The sequence below is a fragment of the Rhea pennata genome, chromosome 7 (genome assembly GCF_028389875.1).
Source record: "Rhea pennata isolate bPtePen1 chromosome 7, bPtePen1.pri, whole genome shotgun sequence".
NCBI lineage: Eukaryota > Metazoa > Chordata > Aves > Rheiformes > Rheidae > Rhea > Rhea pennata.
This window is the reverse complement of record NC_084669.1, coordinates 2,989,490-3,007,246: the sequence shown is the minus strand read 5'-3', so window position 1 is coordinate 3,007,246 and position 17,757 is coordinate 2,989,490. Positions and strand designations below refer to the sequence as shown.

Here is a 17,757-nt window from a genome sequence, read left to right as displayed (position 1 = left end):
TCTGAATTAGAGGAATTTTCTGTAGCGGTTGGAAGGCAAAGAAAGGCTGGGACTAAGTGCTGTGCTGTGCAAGACCTTTCTGTTGAAGAAAGCTGGAATGAATACAGCAGAAAGTACGTAAGTTGAAGGCAGAGATTCTTTGTAACTGAACACATGCAGCTCTTAAGCTAGTAATACCCTGCTGAGCTCACAGCAAAAATAGATAGTGAGGATAAAGCTATTGAGTTGGAATATTTTGTTTTGAAAGACAGAACCAAGACTGTAAAATCTGATAACGGAATAGGGTTATTACATATTTCAAGAAAGCTGTGTTTTCATCCCACTAGCAAACCACTATACTGAATGGAAATCAGTAAGCTTCAGTGTCAGTGACTTTGGATATAATATTCAGTGTTTTGATATTCAGTGTTTTACAAATAGAACATTTTCGGATTATGAGAATTGGATGCAAAATATATTTTCCTGAGACCTTTTTTTTGAGGCCCAGTTTAGAAAGGTAGATGCAGCTGAGTTTTTCTTTTTCAGTAGAGTTATGCCTTGAAGAAACCATTACATCAAACATACAAAAAATAGATCTTGTTGTATACAACTGAGATGCAGGTAAAAAGACTTTCTGGCAAAGACTAGAGATGTCACATTGTAGCAGTGTCTGCTCGGGTCTGCATATTGTTTTATGTTTGAATCATTGCAAACTTGTAGGACACATTTACTGTCTACAGCTATCTTCTTGAAGTAGTTAGACAGTAGTAGATAGGTGATGTAGCCCTGTGTGAGGTTGTCTGAAACTCACACTTGTGGACACTTTTTAGAAGTCTCAACAACCTTTCATTCACTTAGCTCTTAGGATATGTAATTATTAGTATTGGCTTTCTGGAGATTATGAGATTGCGTTTGTTATGTTCAAATATCTGCTGAGCACTATTTTTTTCTGTAACTGGGACTATATGATTGGAGTCCATTATAAAGAAAATAAGTATTGACTAGGTGGAGAAACATGAGAAAGACTGAGCATGGCTTCTATAACGGAAAATCTCGCTTGACAAACCTGTTGGAGTTTTGGGAGGATGTCGTTAAGCATGTGGATAAAGTGGATGTGATACAGGTTCAGGTTCAGCATGTTTGTCAGAGACCTGGAGTTTGAAGTCAAATACCATGGCAGTGGTGAGACACCTCAGAAGGACTTCACAAGGCTGGCAAAAAGATGAGCCTCAGGGTAGATGAGTGTAAGGTAATGCATTTTAGTAAATCAAACAATACCTGCAAGATGTTCTACTTGAAGCTGACCATTGCAGTTCAGGAAAGATACTTTGGAGTCATCACTGACAGCTCTCTGGAATCCTTGCTTCAATGGGCAGTGGCAGGCAAAGAAAACCAAAGGACATTGGATGGTAGCTGGAAGGATAAGGGGAACAAGATAGGGCTGTCATTTTTCTCCTGTGTAGCCATGGTGCATCCACATCTTGATATTGGGTGCTGTTTTGGTGTCTGTATCTCAAGAAGTATTTACAGATGTGCAGAAAATCGTGATCAAGGAATGGTGCAGCATCCTGGAAGGTAAGCCATCTGTGAAACTGTTCTTCACCAAATTCTACAGTACAAGAAATAGAATGTGCTCACTGAAACCAGTAGGAGGTTTAAAACAGGTAGAAGAAAGTTTTTTCTTCACTCCTGAAGCTTGCTGTCACAGGAGGTTATGGAGATAGAGAGGATCAGCAGGCTCAAAAAGAAACTAGGCAGATTTATAGACCACAAGTTTGGTGTGAACAGGTAGAGATGCACTCTCTAAAGGATGCTGGAGGTGTCATGAGGGGTGTGGACCAGAAATGGCCATGCTTGTTCTAAGTGGCATCTCCTGTGGCCACCATTGTTGGGGACGGAATGCGGGGCTGGATGAACTGTTAGTCTGATGCAGAAGACCCTACTTATGCTGCCGGATACTGAAGATTGGCAGATCTAGCTATAGCAATTTTGGGTTATGTGGGTGTGGGTTTTTTCTTTTCTTTTTTTTTTTTTCACTTTTATTTCTTTAAAATGTTTTGGGCAAGCTGAATAAGTATGTACAAAGTCAGTCTGTCTGGAGAGATAAGAAGTTGAAAAGACCTACGCAGAAAACTAAGGTGCTTTATACCTTGAGAGAGAGGTGCTTAATTCGTAAATTTAAATATAGCTATTCCTTCCAAACACTATAATCTGTCATGATAGTTTATCAACATGCAGCAGAGCTACTGCTGGAAAGTTCTAAAATCTTCAACTTTTCTCTGTGATTTGGCTATACTGAAACTTCTTTCAGCCTGTCAGTTAAGAGGAGAGGCATTCAGACTGGCGTTGTGCTGGGGAGAATGAATGACTAGTCTTACATTCTTTGCAACAATTACTTTTTATCTATTCAAATACTTACGTCCTTGTGGAAACTGATGAACTATTTCTGAACTTAGCTCAACTCTTCAGTTACTTAATATTTTGCATTTAAACTCTGTCTTTCTCCTTCCCCCGCTCCCCCCCCCCCCCGCACGAGGGTATGGGTACGTATAAAAATAGCTTAAAGAAAGCTGAATGAATATATAAGGATTTAAGGCTATAGAATGCAAAAGGAGACTTTGAATTTATTACCCTTTTAGGTTTATGGCTATTTTAAATTTCCTAGTAGAGGAGAATTTGGACATGTGGCTGACTTGCACAGATGACTTGTTTCAGCCTGTGAGGATACTGAAAGTCAAAAATACTTAGCAGTTTTATTAACTAATTGTAGGGTAGCTTTACACAGATTAAAACTTTCTTGAGACTTATAAAAACAAAAATGACGGTAAAGTCCTTTACTGGACCAAAGTCATGCTTTTCGTTACTGAGGAGGGTGCCTTGGTTTGCAGTCTTGCAGCTGGTAAGGGCATTGGCTTAGCCTTCTGCACAAGGCCCTCTAAGATGTCTTGAGTTGGCCTGGAATTAGCAGCGTGCTTTTTGGTGTCCACTGCTTGTTCTTCACTGCTCCAGCTTCCTCTGACGGGTATTGGTCAAGGAAGAGGGCCCCTGAAGTTAAACCCAGTGCTGGCCCTGGCCTGCTTTCTGCTTTGTTAGGTGTCACTTAGACCGAAGATCTGATCACTGAACTCTTAATATATATGCTTATAGTTGTTGGCTAAACATAGGCATTGAAAAAAGCTACGTTTCTTTCCAAGAGTGTAAAGATCTGTTTCATTTTGTGAGCTTTTGGCATTGCAGAATAATAATGGTTTGAAAATATTATTAGGAGTTCATTTTATAATTGAGTTGTAATGCCTCAGCTATCTATAGCGAGTAGTTAAAAATCTTTATTTTTGCATCACAAATTGGACAAAGATTTGTTAGCCTTTATATCTTTTAAAGGGTTTTTTAAATACGTTGCTGTGAAAACAAGCTGGAAGAATGAACTTTTCATAATAGGTTGCAAAGGCAGCAACAGTCAGTGCTATAGCTTTGAATTTGAAAAACTGGCATGGTATAAATTACAATGTATAAAACAACATAGTGTTGCTAGCTAAATAGCATTGCTTTTTTGTGTCAGTGTTAACCCCTGCTTGGCAGGAGGCCACTTTTTACGCTCTAAGCTATGTTAGAGCACGTGGAATTTGGAGTTTGCTTCTGAAGGTGTGTGGTCGTCCAACCTGGAGAGGGAAATTAAAACACTGTTTTAAGCTGACAGATGTTGTCGCTCTTCTAATTAAAATATTTCTGGCATGATGAATGGTAGTGGGCTGCTATAGTAGCTTGATATGTAGAGAGATTAAACTTTATTTTTTCAAATATGTTTGATTTTTTTTTTGCTTGCTTGCTTCAGTAAGGTATGCAGCATTTGGCGCATATGAGTGTTTTTAATGGCTACAAGTGTAGTGAGCTTTCCTCTTTTTTTAATTCTTATTTTCTGCTAATTGGTGCATGATAATTATTTCCATAACCTTTTACTGTTTAAGCATGAGCTCAGCTGAAGCCTAGCATGATGTTTCAAGTTTAGATAAAAATGCAAATATTTCCTAGTAAATTATTCTTGCATTTCTTTGAAACAAGGGCAGTTGAGCCAGCTGCATCGAATTTATGAGGATTGTCTCATTTAGTTTGTGTTTGTATGAGGGAGCTGAACTATTCTCAGTAGGGTTCTTGCAGTTTGCTAGAATGTTTGCTGTTATGCATGGCTTTTTTTCAGTCATCCTGAATGCCAGTACAAGACCAATAAATGAGTTCTTTGTGCTTTTAATGATCTTGATAAAAGTAGATGTCAATGCAAAATTATCCTGTAATGTGACCAAAGAGGACTGGGGCAGAAGAAGATAACATTTCATTTGTAAGAATTTACGTGGTTGTGTGTGGGCTTTTTATAGTCCTTGTTGCTTTTGAAGCCATAATGCATATTCTTCGGTAACCATACCATATTTTACTGTCTTCTGATAATAAGCATTTATTGCTAAAGCTGCTGAGAAGAGATTAAATCAAGATACTGAAATACATTACAAGCTACTCAGATGCCTAGACAAAAAAAAAAAAAAACAAAAAACTCTCAACCCGAACAACACCTCCCCCCCTCAATAAAACAGGAGCAGTAGTTGTGCAGGGATTTTCCAACAGGTTAATTATTCATAACCATCATTTAAAATAAGTACCAAAATGCAGCCCTGGGCAGAGGTTTCCCTGTTTGGGGAAATCTGATACACTAGTAACAAATACAATAATCTCTAGAAATAGGCAATACCATTTTGCTGGTGATCATACTTTATGCAGTCTTAGACTTCATGCCAGAGGCAGTGGCTCAGTTGTGATTTGGAATGAAAGAGTAGTACAGGCTGGAGCCATTCAAAAGCAGTGTTTAGGCATTCCTGGAAACTGCTTTATCCAGCTGCTGATGAGGCTTTATTTGGCTGGGTTTGAATTTGATAGATTTGCATCCAAGGATAATGCTCATGTAGAAGGTTTGTGTTTTGTGTTGAATGACATAGAAGATGAAAATAAACATTAAAGTCATGCACAGGCTGAGTCAGGTAAAGCAAATTTATTGTTTCATCATGCAGAAGAGTTCATAAGAATATGTTATGCTTGGCATTGACTTTTTTCTTATTTCTAAGACTAGATGTGTAGTTGAACTAAATGAGATTAGTAAATGACATTTTTAAGCAGGTTTCATGCTTAAAAATTTTGTTTTTATGTAGTACAAGTAGTTGAACTTAAATGCTAGACAAATCAGGTAGTGTACTATTTGGAATTTGTTCAAAACAATCTTATTACACCCTTCAGTTAGTATTGCAGTTTTTAACTGCTCATGTAGAAAATCTTTTCTTTTTTTTTGCCATTTTCTGGCATTCCTTGTTGGCATAAACCCAAGGAAGAGTAGAATAAAACTTAAACTTTTCTGCTGTAACAAGATTCTTGTTATACTCTTTACTGCTTTTTTTGTCATCTACTTACCGTTGATTGTTTTTACGATCATAGTTAGTAATTTCTGTTTTGTATTAATGAAAGGATTACTCGTACTCTCAACTGCATAATAAAAGTAAATTAATAAAACTCCTGTTCTTTTTATCTGTTGTGCAAAATTATCAAAAATGATCTTAAGCTACTTTAGCCATGCAACCGTATCTAATTTTCAGTGTGTTTTGATATGAAAAAGTGTTCATGCAGACTGTTTTGTCTTCTAGCAGTAGAAGGATGCTGTGATGCAAAATAGTGCCACATTTTTGATCTTTTAAATGTAGTTTTGTGTTAATACAATAATGTCTTAGATAACTGGTGATAAAAATATTTTTTTTGTGTAGGAGAATATCGTTTTTCTCATCCAACAAATCTGCAAAGGTACTAAATGCCGCTAGGCTTGACTAAGGAATGGAAAAGGAGATGTACTTACAAACAATTCCTGCTGAAAGCATAGATTACAGCATAAACTTTTGTCTTTGAGAGAGAAGACAAACTTAAGATACTTACCCAAACAAAGTATGCTTCAATTGCACTAATCTTGTGATGTCGCTTAAACTGTTTGCGTGTGTTTCTGCCGTTATGCATGTGCATAGATGTGTTTGTGGCTTGCTGTTAGGCTACGCTGGCAATGAAACACATAGACATCTATGTTATGTTTCACAAGGGGGGCTAGAGTACTTTGGGGGATGGTGACCTTACACTTAAGGTAATTCTTCTTTTAACAAGTGAAGCCTTCTCCTAGCTTAAAATTGTTTTCCACTGTAAAATTAGGGAACACTTGGAGTAACGTGGGTTGGGAGGATAAGCTTACACATTGTCATAGAGAAGAATTTGTTAGAAGGGAAGAGGGATTCAGATTTATTACAGGACTCCAGCACCTACAGCACAGTAGTGCATCATCTTTATTTTAATTTCCTGAGCCCTAGCATGAATCCCAAAATCTAGCATGTAGGTGCTTATATTTGCCTAAAGATAAGAGAAGGCATGTATCTCCCATCTTCCTCTGGGAAGACTGCTGATACATGCCTATTTTCATTTGGAAATGAAAAGCTCAGGAACTTTTCACTAAGGTAGCTCCGGCAACTAATGTTGGGCTTTCCAGAGTTTTATGTTCTTGTGTGTTGTTGTTTTTGTTGCTTTTAAAGGCATACTCTGTGCACAGTTGTAAGTGTTTCAACAGTTGTTTTTGTCTTTCGTTTCCCTCCTCGTTATGAGATCCTGAAGGTCTCGAAGGATGACTGCTCTAGATAGTGAGGTAGTTGTGATAATTTAAGGAATAAGTTGCAATTATTGTGTGAATCGAGAAAACCTAGGAATTTCATCCTGTGAAAGGATGTGCAGAGAACTACGACCATCACTTACCGCTTAATTTATTCTGTTTAAGCCAGAGCTTTGACTTTTCTGGACCTTATTATTTGTACTTAGTGAGCTTTAATTCTTAAATATATATTTGTAGTTTAGTACGGCATTTTCATATGTGTGTACTTCGGCTGTGAATGTAACACCTTTACAAACATATGGTAATTGTAAAGGGGAAAATACTCATTTTAAGTGTAGCTGTGTGTGTATGTGTATGGAGAGAAGAGAAATATTATGAAAAAATACTTTGTTAATAGGCTAACCCAAACTGCTGACTTCAGCACCACCTTGACTGGCACTTGAACTGCATCCTGGAAAAAAAATCAGTAATACTCGCTGTTACGTGGAATGTCAGGATGCAGAAAAAAGTTTAACTCTGTAACCAAAGAATATATTCATTATTCAGATAATGCCCTCTCTCATTTCTCCTTTTGTTTCTTTTTATTTTTCCTCCTTCCTAGTTTACTTGTATTTTTTTGTAATACTTGCATACTTTTTTGTAACCCGATTGTAACCTAGGGATACTTCTGTCACTTTTGTTTTCCCTAGTGTGAGAAGTCCTACTTAAAACTGTTTTTCTTTAATACAAGTAAAACACTTAATGCAGCCTAGCTTAAAATTATGCATAATTGTAGCCTACGTATGTGAGAGACTAATATTTGCGGTTTGGGATGTATATTTAATGTGATCTTGTAACAGTTATTGCAAAATCCTTAAAAGCCACAGAACTAACAATCTTTATTTTTGTATTTTATCTATTGCTATTTTTGGTATATTTAAATGCTTTTGGCATCGTTAATTATGAAGTTAAGATTTTTGTTTAGATTGTCATGTACTACTTGCAGAGAATGAGGAATTTGAACTTTTGTCCAGTACTAATCAAGACTGGAAAGTGATTTAATATATTCTTTTCTTTTTAAGCACTGAAAGAAGTTAACAGGTTGCTTATTTGTTTGTTCCTGATCTTATATTAAAAGATGAGGACTGTTCTTTATCTTCTGAATTTAATATTCCTCTCATCTATATTCCAATATCCTGAGAATAACCAGCATTGTAATTGTGCTACTGCTAATAAAAGACCTGCTTTCAGCTGCAAATTCTAACAGAATAAAAGTATAGTCAGAGCTGGTCTTTTACAAAAGTAAGTATACTTGCAGAGATGCAGGTTTATTCTTGTGGCTACAGAGCCTACTTGTACTATCATACTACCTTATTTGTAACTGCCTGTTGTGATAAGAAATTAGAAAGTATATTTTCAAAATTTACTTAAAAATTTAAGATATTTAGCCTCATTCGGTTTGTCTGTAAAGCAAATCTTAAATAGCTGATACTTTACTTACGTAAAGGCACTAAATTGTGTTGTAAATAGCTTTACCTGAAAATACTTTAAGTCATTAAAGCGTTAATTTTGATTGTGCCAGCACAGTGTGAAATTTTAATTCAAAATATAAAAGACGAGCTCTTTTTTACTGTGTGTTGCTAAACATTTATTGCTACATGCGTTTGAATGATAAGCAAATAACAACACAGCAATGGCTGCACTTTATAACTGGTCATTAGAGTCCTCATCCATCAAAACACATAAGCGTGTACATAATGGGGCTATTTGCATAATTACAGCTCTGAGCTTGATTTCTGAGCGTGTAAGTAGTCCTTTAAGCATACGTGGAAACACTTGATGATCAAGCTTGATGGTTTAAACGGACCATGAATAAAAACTGAAATGCTTTGAAATTTGAATCTAACTTACTGGCAGTTTTCTTGTGTTTTTGGTTTTTTCCCCTCTTGTGAAACTGGTCAGCAACCATTGGCAAATCTTCCATGTTAGTTACTAGAAGTTATTTGATAGATGTCCTCCTGTAGTGGAGAATTGCTTCTGTAGGAGCAAAGGCCTGGTGCCTTTGGAATTCAAAACCGATTTTTCTCCAGCCTCCCCTTAAACCATTTTGTCCATGAACACTTCTCCAGATGAACTCATCAGTTATTTATTGCTTTTTATTGTTTATTTTTTAGAAAAGCAAGCACCAAAATGTTATCAATACTGTGGCAAAATTTTTATATCTGAGCAAACACTGGTAAGAATTACTGGGTATTTAATGACTTCTATTCAATAGAATGAATTTGAGAACAAAATCGAGCATGTGCTATAACAGTTTTTGCCTTATGAATTTCTTTTTTTGTTAGTAATATTTTTATAATAATGAATTCTCAAAAACGTGTATCTTCATATTGCAGAATATGTGATCCAATTTGAAATTGACTGTGCACTTGATGGCTAAGCACACACTCAAACTTTTATTTAATATATTAATTTGAATTTTGTTCAACTGCTCCAATCTGGTTTCTTCATCCAGACTGTCCAGGACATTTCCAGGACCATATTCTTTGCTCATGTGGAGTCAGTTGTGTAATCCTACTAGATTTGTTCGCGTTTATGTAACTGATAGCAAATTGTTTTGGTTTTAATTATGAGAAGAGCCTAGCTGTCATTATTTGTCTCAAGGCTTTGAAATTTTCAGGAGAATATATGCAAAAGCTTGATTATGAGCAGCATTTAAGTTCTAATTCTTAATACCAATATGAATATGTTTACAGCTATCCAGGGAAATCCTTCTCTTTTGCATTAATGAAGGCAGCATCCTAGGTCCCATTGCAGTGAAAGGTGGCTCTGGAATTCTTCCTTACTTGATCGACAGTCCCTCTTGCCTACTCTCCGTTACCTAGTTTGTAAAAATGTGTTGCCCTAGCTTCTGCCTGTTCCCAGCAGAAGCAGCGTGCGAGGCAGAGGGATCCAGGCAAGCAGCTGAATGCGTTAAAGTGTGGAGCCTGCCTTTGAGTCCTTGGTTGTCCTTGGCACTAAACGAAAAGACTCGGTAGTTAAATCTGTAATAATGGTAGTTGCTTCCTGGAGGGCAGCGGCGGCTGTCAAAAGTTGCCGAACGGTGAGCTGGTATATCTGCGCACTCGCTCGATCAACTGCTTTTTGTGTGATGAGACCAAAGGGATTTGATCAGATAATACATGACAGGTAGGTAAACAGTTTTACAGGTAGTTCTTGCCACTTACATTGACACAAATATCAAAGACTTACACCAGTCTGTGTTGCTTTAAAAAAGAAAAAGAAGAGAGAGAACTATTTACTCTTACTGCCCCTTACTGTTGACTTAGTAAACAAAAGCCAAAGTTACAGAGCTAGTAGGCTACAGCTGGGAGGTCTCCAGTCTAGTTTTCAGCAAGATATAATAAACTTCCAAAGACTTTATTATTTTTTTTCCCAAAATTCATGATGGAGTTTTGACCAATGAGGCTTTCACCTCTTGTACATATGAAAGTAAACTCCCCACTTTAAACTTTTTTGTAAGTTTATTTTCATTGTCATGCACGCAGTCTGCGGAAACAAAGCAGTTGAAGGCAGGAACGAAAACTTCAGTTTGAAAAGAGGGAAATGTCAGCCACAAGCTTAAGGCTTGCCGTGTTTGTGAGCAGGTCCTTCCCCTTAGTTTTCTTAGGTGTTCCCAGTCTTAATCCCTCACCGGCAGACAGGCTGCTGATGCACAGGATATATTTGGGCTTGACAGTTGCTTTTGTCTCAAATCAAGTTAGTTTTGTGAGTTCTGTTTATATGAGAACATGCTGCAGCAGCAAAAAAAAAAACCCTCTTCCCACGCTGGCACCCCGGCTACGCCGCCGGCATCCCTAACGCCCCTATTCCGCGAGGAGCAGGCGGGAAGGAGGCGAGGGCTAGGAGCAAGCGCAGCGCTGTTGCCTCCGCCCCTGCGGAGCCGGTTGGTTAGTAAATGGCCCTTGACTGTCTGCAGGGAAGAGTTGCCTGGACTTGCGTTTTTGGGGATGTTCGCGGACGTGGATACGCCACCTTTACCCACCTTAGCAAGCTCACTTTAATCTGCAATTTATTTTTTTGTGAGGAATATGTAAATTAATGACTGCTTCATACATTATTCAGGGAACTACTTATTTTGTATCACTGATACCTCTTGTAATCTTACCTACAGATATGCAAATGATTTAATTAAAATAATTATTCTGTATAATATACCTGAACTTTGCTCTAAAATAGTACATATTAATCATTAATGGTACTTGTATTTTTAGCTGGAAAGACAATTAAAATATTTGTTTGATAGTGGAGTCTGAGCTAAATATTTTTCTCCCTTCTGCTTTCCCTTTTCCCTTTTCTGCTTAACTTTTGGACTGAGGCAGCACTTGTGACTGTAATCAAACAATTGACCTGGCACGTTCAAGGACAGTGTAATTCGATTTAAAGTTACTAGGGTTGTGGTAGAAATGTGTAGTAGGTTGAAAACACACCAGTACTACTGTATTCCTGTGAGGTAATATTCCTTGATTCACTTTTTCTGTGGCTCTTCTTACTAATACAAGAACTATATTGCTAAATAGAAGCTCTCCGTCTCTTAATACCCTTCTGACCACGGAGTTGGCATGTGTAATTACTTGCGATATCAGGGATTTCGGACTGGAAAGGAGCTGAGAAAAGGAAAAGCCTAAGGGCTCGTCATCCTTCTGATTTACGAGCTGATTTCAAAGGGCAGCGAGCGCGTGCTGCTCTCTGACGGAAACCGCAACCGCCAAGCGCGAAACCAGCAAACCTGCCTTACGTGGGGAGTGAGTCATTCTGCTTTTGGGGGGCTAAAACCCGGCTCTAATCAAGCTGTTCAATATTCTTAATAAAGTGCGAAGCAAAGCAAATCTGGCTGTTGGAGGCTTTTCTTGAATTACCGTGTTCCCCTCTGGTCTTGCACAGTGGAGGCAAGAACTGGGTGAGCCTCAGTAAAAACGGTGCATGTGTGTAAGTTATCGCCTTAAATAGTAAAACACAAAAAGACTTTATGATTTTCTTAGGTGGAATGTCTTTTCAGCTCTGCTGTTAAAATGAGACTGAAATATATCTTACTGTGGACATAAGATAAGGAGGAGAAGCAGGATGAAATGTGACATTGCAATCCATTTACAAATAGAAGCTGGAAGAAAAACTTGATTGAGATTACTGTTTGCATGGACTAATTTTCTTTCTTTTTTTTTTTTTTTTTTTTAGCTTGGGTGTTATTACATGTCAGCTTACTCTTGCTGTCTAACCAAAAATGTATTCTAATACAATCACATTAGAATTGTTTGGTATTAAATTGGACAGTGAGTTTAACTACTGGATTTTAATTACTGGATTTTTTTTTATTGATAATGCAAGCGAGAGAACTTTTCCTTTGGAAATAAATTAAGAACTGTGGTAACTGTTACTAAGAAATGGCAAGAACCCTAAACCTAAAATAGTTAATATGGATGTGAATAGTTAAGACATTCAACCCGTCTGTGTAAAGATGTGTATCTTATGAAACATTGCATTATATACCATGAAATGGAGTGACCGCGGAAGCTCAAGGGGAGTGAGGAAGAACTGCAACTTCATTAGTGGTTACTAAGGATTTATCGCAGGCAACGCCAATAACGGTGCATTTCTATTTTATTTTTAAATAGTGGAGGCAGATTTAAACCTAAACAACTGTAGCATGGCTGATGAGGATAAGGAGAACGAGCTTTTCTAGCTCTACAGAGTTTTTCCAGCTCTGCAGAAAAAGTGTTTAGAGAAATGTGTCTTAGGAAGCCTTGTGCACCAATTCATTTTAATTGAGTGTTAAACTTAGGCAACTTATCCCTTAGATAAATTATGCTGAGAGTGAGTTACAGTGGTTCAGCTGAAGGCCTAGTGAGTAATTTAGCCAAAGCAACGTACGATGAGATTCTGTTCTTGTAACCCTTCCTCCAGCTTTGAAAAGGTGTGCATTTCAGTCTTGTTTGTTTTTATCTTTTAGGGGGCAGCACTTAAATACTTGCCGGCGATTGTCAATGATGTGAAGTTAGTATTTGATCCAAAGGAGCTTAGGTAAGTAGAAATAATGAAATATGTACTGTGGTCTAAATTATATATTTTAGCATACAATTTTTAGTATATAACTTTATTAACTACACCGGTGACTTAAAGCTCTGATACAATAAAGTTTAATCACCTGAGATCCTGTATCACTTTGATCAAATTTCTTTGCTGCCACAAATGGTTGCAGGGCTACGTAAGTACCCTGTTTCTAAAGTAAAATGTGTAGCATGGAGGTCTGATGTTTCTTGGCAAACCTTGCAAGCTTGCCTGGTAAAATCATGTAATAAGATGCCAAGAGTTAGCCGATCAAGTAACTGACATAACCCCTAAGTTATCACTCTTTGAATTGTGAATTTGTTTTAAATCATAATAGCATAATAGCTCTGTTACCGTTCATTGAAGCCTATTTTTGGAGAAATTTCAGTAGCTTAGGACCACATAAATGCAGGTAATAGTAAATAGAGAGGATAATAGGAAGGAGTTAGAGAGATACCCTATTGAAAACTAGTATTTTAGCATTTTTAATAGTAAAAAAAGGTGTGTTTCAACCTTTTAATATAAAAGCATCATAACAGGACTGTGAAAAACAGTGAATTTTTATCTAAATTGATATACTCTTGTATAGGTTATCTGTGTCCATTTCTCTGTTGTGATGCCTCAGAAAGAGGCAGGGGGAATTAAAATAGAAATGAAGTAGGTGAGTGTAATCTTACTGTGTTAACACTGTCATCAGGCAGCTGGAATTTAGCTTCTAGTCCTCTGTACTGTAAACTTTTAAAAATGTATGTTTATGCGTCCTTTGGGACTGCAGAGTCTATCTGGTACACAGTTGCTCGACTAAACCACAATATTGATATGAAATAATAGAACTACTGGGGAAAAAGCTACCAAATGAGAAGTACCAAGATTTGGCCCTGATTTATCCTGAGCAGTACATTTTTTTTTTCCTCCCATTGTTTATAATACTAAAATTGAGATTGAATAATACTTTTGAGTATAGGCTTCATAAAAAAAAGCGAGCTTTTGGGGACTAGTAGATAATTATTGGGACATTTTAAAATCTGTTTTCCAGGAGCTCAGCTGATAAGTTTCAGACCTTATCATCCTAAAATATATGCATTTCTGTGTGGGGTTTTTTTTGTTAGTGAAAACTTGTGACATATTGTAATACTCTGTTACTATTTTTCTATTTCTTTTCTAGCATGGTCATTATTATTATTCTGTTAAGGGTATGTGATGATTGATGTAAAGAGGCAATGTTACAGACAATTGAAACTTAAGATGATGAAGCATAAATGAAACTGAGAAACTCCTGTATAAAACTGCAGTAAAAGGGAGAGGCAAAAGAAAAGAGAGAAGAAAAAAAAATAAGAAATGTATTGTTCAGAGAAATGTGAATTGCCTAACTGTTGAGTTTGAGGAAAAGGAAAATTGAGTTTTTTGTCCAAAAGGATTCAGTTGTTTAGCTGCTACTATGCTATTGGATATATTTTTATATATTTTGGAGAGATTAATAGATATTTTAATTGTCCCTTTGTACCTAGCAAACTTTTTACTGAATTCATCCTAAATGTTCCGGTGAGCCGGCTCACGATTCAGAAGCTGTACTGTCTGATAGAAATAGTTCACAGCGACCTCTTCACACAGCATGGTAAGCACAACCACTGGAGCTACAAAATTGTCATGGCTATCACTGTCTCCAGACCTCTGGTGGTAGAAGGTTTGTCCTTGCTGCCAAAGTAATTGGCTGTAACCAATTAACCTTGTTCCATTTGAAGGACGAGAAGATTTAAAATAAGCAAGGAGATGCTAATTACGATTTATTGCAGGTCATAAATTGTAAAGAAATGAAAGCAAAAACTTGTAACTTTTAATTTAAAAAAGGATCTAAGCATCTAGTGTTGTTGGTGTATTCTAATTTTTAAACTATAATATAGGTTTTCTCATAAATTATTATTTTAGCTTTTGTGCTCGGTGAAGCTTTACAGGAAAGGGAAGTTTTGGATGTCCGTTCTGTTGAAGCATTGTTCTTTCCATATAAAGCTATCTCATACCTGAAGTAAAACTATATAAACCATTTAGTGTGCCATGCATCCGTACTCTCTCATTTTCTCCCTTTAAATTAGCAGGCAAGTGAAAGACAAGTTCAAATGGTTGTGCTGCAGCTATCTCAACTGGTAGTAAAACACTTCATTCTTTCTTACATGACTGTAGGTTACAGGAACCGAAACTGAGTGTTTACATGCTGCCAGAAGAACATAGTGAGGGGCCAATAAGCAGTGATGGTTCAGAAATAAAGGGAGTTTGAAAGATTCTTCTGTCAGATCGAGAATGCTGTGGCCGTGTGATGCAAAGCGCTGATATAACAAACTTTATTAAAAAATTTCTGGGTGGATTGGCTTGGTACTGACAGGTCAGATAATGGCTGGCCACATCTGTGTGACTTTGTCCTGGATCTGCTACCATCTATTTTTTTTTATTTTTTTTTTTTTTACAGTTAGCAAAAGAGTAAAAAGCCAAAACAATCCATGCTGCGTATGCCCCTTAATTTCACAGGGCCCGTTCATGCCTGATGCAGTTCAAATCTGTACTCCTGAAAGATGTGGTATTGCAGAGTTTGATACTAGCAACTGTGGATTTGTGTTCTTTCTGTACCTTTGCTTGTGGTTTGAAGTTGTCCGTCTGATTTTGCTCCGGTACCAATAAAGAATGATGTTCAAAGAACGAACCTTACATTTGGATGGTATTTTTCATTCAGACAGAACAAGTGAAGTTCGTGAATATAGTTTAAAACACTTTCCAAACACTTTGGGTCTCCATTTATCTTTTTTGTCTCACTCTTCTCGTTCTAATTTCTCATTCTTGTGTTCATAGGTGATGTATTTCATGAAATTTTTTGAGCAATGGAGAATTCTCCAGAGATTTAAATAGCAGTGTAATACTTATGCAGATGCTATTTTATATTAGAATGTCTGGATCAGACACTGGAGAGGGCTGTAAGGAAAGGTCCAGTCTTTTCACTTTCTGATCTGTATGAAGCAATTCAATAAATATGACCACTGCTTAAAATTTCAAGGAGCTTTATAAGCTCTTTAAAAGTCCCAGAAGGGCACTTTTTAATGTAAAGCCTGACAGCCTCAGCATATAATTTATCTACTATTTAAATTATAAAATGATAGATTTAACAAGTTTAGTTTATGAAATGAGCATTGCAAGGTGATTGGAAAAAGATTATTAATGTGAGAAGAGAAACAACAGGAATTGAAGCTTTCTAGACAGCTTTATCTTCTGTTTATTTTATTCAGTAGTATAGACAGCATTCTGAAAAATTAACAAAGCTTGAGCATGGTGATCAGTGGAGAGAGTAGTATGATCTTGATAGATAATGCTTACCCAGCATTGCAAGCTGCCCAGCTGAGAAAATGATGAAGTTAGGATTTTAGATATTGTTTGGAAGAAACTGTCACGTGCTACTTGTTGCTTTTCATGGATTTTGAAGATTTCAGTGGCTGGGATTTATCAGAAGAGGTTTTGGGGTTTTTTATTTATACGCATGTGTATGTGTATTTGTGTGTATGTGTGTGTGTAAAAAAAATGCATATTAACAAAGTCTTTTGCTGGTGTAAGTAGAGGGATCTTAGTCTTTATGTAATGTGTTAATTATAACACTTTCAAACTCAAGCAAGTTTGTTAGTAATGGCGTAGAACTGGAGCTAGCACCGTTTACGTTAGGATACGCATTTCTACCTTGCCCTCCCTTTTGCAGAGTTATATATGGCCTCAGATACTCTTCTGTGTTGATAAAATAATATCTCAAAGGCTTCGCTTGCCGCTGATAATTCTGTACCTTGTTTGTGACTAGAGAATGAATTGTACAGGAAAACTTTCAGAAACACTAACATTCACTTGAAAATAAACGAAGCCGATAGCCACATCCATTGTTAAACTCAGATTTTCCTCGCTCTGCGGGTCCAAGTTCTTATTACTGAAACAAGCTTATTGAATAAATGAGAAGGAACAGAAGCAGTACAACTAATTTTAAACTGATCAGATATTCATATGTAAATATTGCTTACTGATCCTGTATTGTATTACACAAATGAGGTTTTCTTTCCTGAGGAGCAATATGCAATACAGGATTGTGGAACTGATAGAAAACTGGAAAACATACAGAAAATTGGATAGCATTTCATCAATACATTTGGAGAAAAATGCTCCAGCCCTGTTCCTTGGGAAATTAGGGAGACTTTGTGGTGTTTTGAGAGGACTTAAAATTCAAAAGACAAGAATTTATCAAGCTAAAAGGATTTTTGGTTGAGAGAGGTAGGTGTGAGAGATTGCCAAGACAGTGCTTGTACTCGAAGTATGTTGAGTAAGGTTGGCATCTTGGATAAGAATGCACTATAGTATTGTGGTTTATATCTCTCTTAAAAGAGGATGTTGTGAAATATGGTTGTAAATTTAATTCATTTGTTTTCTGGTTATGTTGTGGGCCATGCATTTGGTGTGGAGAATTTATTTCCTTCTCAAAATCAAGATAACTTTTCTCCTTTGTAGAACTTGAACTTACTTTTAATAAGCTTTCTTCAGCCCTGGAAGGAAAATCCTGTATAATCCTAATACTTTGTTGCTTTTGTCCTAACAGTGATTCATAACTGAGCCCTTTTACAGAAGGGAAAAAGATAAGTCAGTGTGTAGCTAGTCAGTCAAAGCAATGTAGAACAGAGTGCGTATGTGTATATTTGATAGGAAAATAGTAGTCAGATGACTTCCAGGAGCATGTTTTTTGAGGCCTGTATAGAGACCAGCTGTGTAGATTAACTCTGTAGTAGATCTTCATGCTTCAGACTTCTGGCCTTGAAATAGCGAATATTCAAATACCACTGGTGGAGAAGATTCTCTGTTCTGAAACATTCTGCGCTAATACAAGGACAGCTGTTTCTTCCCATTTTTATGGTTATATTCATTGAGTTCAAAGCCTGCTTTGTACATATTCGATGATCTGCCTTTTCTCGCCCTCCATGTTTGTATCAATAATCTATTATGGCTTCCAGTAT

The 17,757-nt window shown here is 36.9% G+C and overlaps 1 protein-coding gene across 2 annotated transcripts in view; it reads left to right on the top strand.

Annotated features, from left to right (window-relative positions):
• DOCK1 (dedicator of cytokinesis 1) overlaps positions 1-17,757 on the top strand; it is a 298,286-nt gene that overhangs the window by 70,706 nt on the left and 209,823 nt on the right. For both annotated transcript variants that reach the window (XM_062580681.1, XM_062580680.1), the window contains exons 24-25: positions 12,639-12,709; positions 14,245-14,351. In XM_062580681.1, the coding sequence (XP_062436665.1) occupies positions 12,639-12,709; positions 14,245-14,351 (178 nt within the window). The remainder of the gene's footprint in view (positions 1-12,638; positions 12,710-14,244; positions 14,352-17,757) is intronic.